Source organism: Eimeria mitis, genomic scaffold, assembly GCF_000499745.2.
Source record: "Eimeria mitis Houghton genomic scaffold, Emh_scaff59, whole genome shotgun sequence".
NCBI classification, from domain to species: Eukaryota; Apicomplexa; class Conoidasida; order Eucoccidiorida; family Eimeriidae; genus Eimeria; species Eimeria mitis.
Genome location: NW_013574135.1, coordinates 43,326 through 45,545, shown reverse-complemented (window position 1 = coordinate 45,545; position 2,220 = coordinate 43,326). Strand labels below are relative to the sequence as shown.

The following is a 2,220-nucleotide window of genomic DNA, read 5'->3' as shown; positions in this document are numbered from 1 at the left end:
AGCAGCAGCAGCAGCAACTGCTGCAGCACCCATTTCTTGTTCGTCGTTTGCTGTTTATTATTTATTTTATACTATCTAACTACTTATATATTTATTTGTTTTATTTATTTATTTATTTATTATTTATTATTTATTAGGAATTGATGCCGCGGTGTCGCGTGCAGGTTTCTTGTTTTCTGCATTCAAACATATTATAGCTGCAGAGCCAAACGCTTGCTGCTGCTGTTGCAGGTGCTGCTAAGTGCTGCTGCTGCTGCTGCTGCTGCTGCTGCTTCTTGCTGCTTACATATAGCTCTGCTGCAGCAGTACGTGCTGCTGCTGCGCCTCTACAAGGACAACAGCAGCGTCAGCAGCAGCACCAGGCAGGCGCCTACATGGCTGGCAGCAGCAAACTCATCTGCAGCTGGTGCTGCTGCTGCTGCAGTCTGGCGAGGTGTATCTGCTGCTGCTGCGCATGCAGCTCGACGGGCTGCAGCACGGTATCTGAAGCAGCAGCAAGTGCTGCTCTCCAGCAGCAGCTGCTGCTGCTGCTGCTGCTGTTCGCAGCTCCAATGCGACAGTCTACACCGCTGCGCCTGCTGCTGCTGAGCTGCAGCTGCTGCTGCAGTTCATAAGGAAGACCCTTCAGGGCGCTCTTGTGCTGCAGCTGCCTCTGCTGTACATACACCTCAAGGCTTCTCCTCAGCTGCTCTCGCAAAATCCTTTTAAATGCTGCTGCGCTCTTCCGTAGCAGCAGCTGCTGCTGTTGCTGCTGCTGCTGCTGCTGCTGCTGCTGCTGCTGCTCCTGGCTGTTAGCTGCAGCACAGCCCGCCTGTGGCGCCTTTGCTGCTGCTTGCGGTAGGACCAGCAGCAGCGCCTTGGGCTCGGCAGCTGCTACCAGTGGTGAGCAGCAGCGCTGGTAGCAGCAATCTGCTGCTGGCTGCTGCTGCTGCTGCTGCTGCTGCTGCTTCTGGCTTACAGAGGCCGTGGAGCCCGCTGCTTGCATCGTGAGTCGCCGTACTCTGTGTGCCTGCAGCAGACGCTGCTGCAGCGCGCTGCTGCTGCTGCGCTGCTGTAGCACCAAGTGTGCAGAGGGCCACCTCGATAGGTGGCTGCTGCCTCTGCGTTCTTCCTCCTCTTGCTGCTGCTGCATCTGCTGCAGTGCAGTGTACGTCCACCTCTGTTCCTCCTCCCGCAGCAGCAGCACGTAGCAGCACTGCAGCGCTCGTGCTGCTGCTGTTTTGCTGTCTATGAGGCTCGGCAGCAGCAACGCCAGAGAAGACATCCCCATTGAGACACTCTCCTCCAGCCCCTGCTGCAGCCCTGCATGCGCTGAAGATGCCTTGCTGCTGCTGCTGCTGCTGCTGCTGCTGCTGTCATTTCTGCTGCTGTTGCTTTCATCACAGTATTCACTCCTTGCCGCCATGAGCTGCGAGTCTGAAGCAGCAGCAGCAGCAGCATCATCAGAAGCAGGAGGATCAGCACCAGCAGCAGCAGCAGGGGCATCCGGGAGAGCGCAGTTGGCTGCTGCTGCTGCTGCTGCTGCTGTTGTTGTTGTTTCTGTCGCTGCTGCTTCTGGTTGTGCTGCTGGCAAAACGGGGTCAAGCGGCTTGCTGGGGAGAGGGCAGGCGGTCTCCTCTGCTGCNCTGGTTGTGCTGCTGGCAAAACGGGGTCAAGCGGCTTGCTGGGGAGAGGGCAGGCGGTCTCCTCTGCTGCGGTATTGGCAGCAGCAGCAGCAGCAGCTGCTGCTGCTGCTGCTGCTGCTGTTGCTGCTGTTGCTGCTGCTTGCCTGCGCCAAGGGGCATAAGTGAATACTTCCAAGAGCCAGCGCTCGTCATCTTCAGGTTCAGCAACGCAGCAGCAGCAGCAGCTGCTGCTGCTGCTGCTGGTGCTGCTGCTTCGGCTGTTCTTGCTGCTGTTGCTGCTGCTGCTTGGTGCTGCTTCTGCAGTGGGGGGGGCTAAGAAGTCCTGCACCCACAGCGGCCCACGAGAGCGCAGGAACGCATCTGCTGCTGCTGCTGCTGCTGCTCGCTGACAGCTGCAGCCGCAGCAGCCCAGTAGCCCCTTGGCAGCCTTTGTGGTTGCTGCTGTTGCTGCGCTCGCTGCTTCTGCCGCCAGTTGGCCCTCGCCAGTGCGCATGCAGCAGCAGCTGCTGCAGCAGCAGCAGCTGCTGCAGCAGCAGCAGCTGCTGCTGCTGCTGCAGTGTTGAAGGGTTAGAGCTGCTTTCATGCCGTTAAAGAA

The 2,220-nt window shown here is 58.5% G+C and overlaps 1 protein-coding gene across 1 annotated transcript in view; it reads right to left on the bottom strand.

Annotated features, from left to right (window-relative positions):
- Positions 1-370: 370 nt before the first annotated feature.
- EMH_0056120 (Polyphosphoinositide phosphatase, related) overlaps positions 371-2,220 on the bottom strand; it is a gene marked incomplete at both ends in the record, with an annotated part of 8,274 nt that continues 6,424 nt past the window's right edge. The window contains 2 exon segments of the mRNA XM_013500813.1: positions 371-1,624; positions 1,628-1,634. Coding sequence (XP_013356267.1) covers positions 371-1,624; positions 1,628-1,634 — 1,261 coding nt within the window.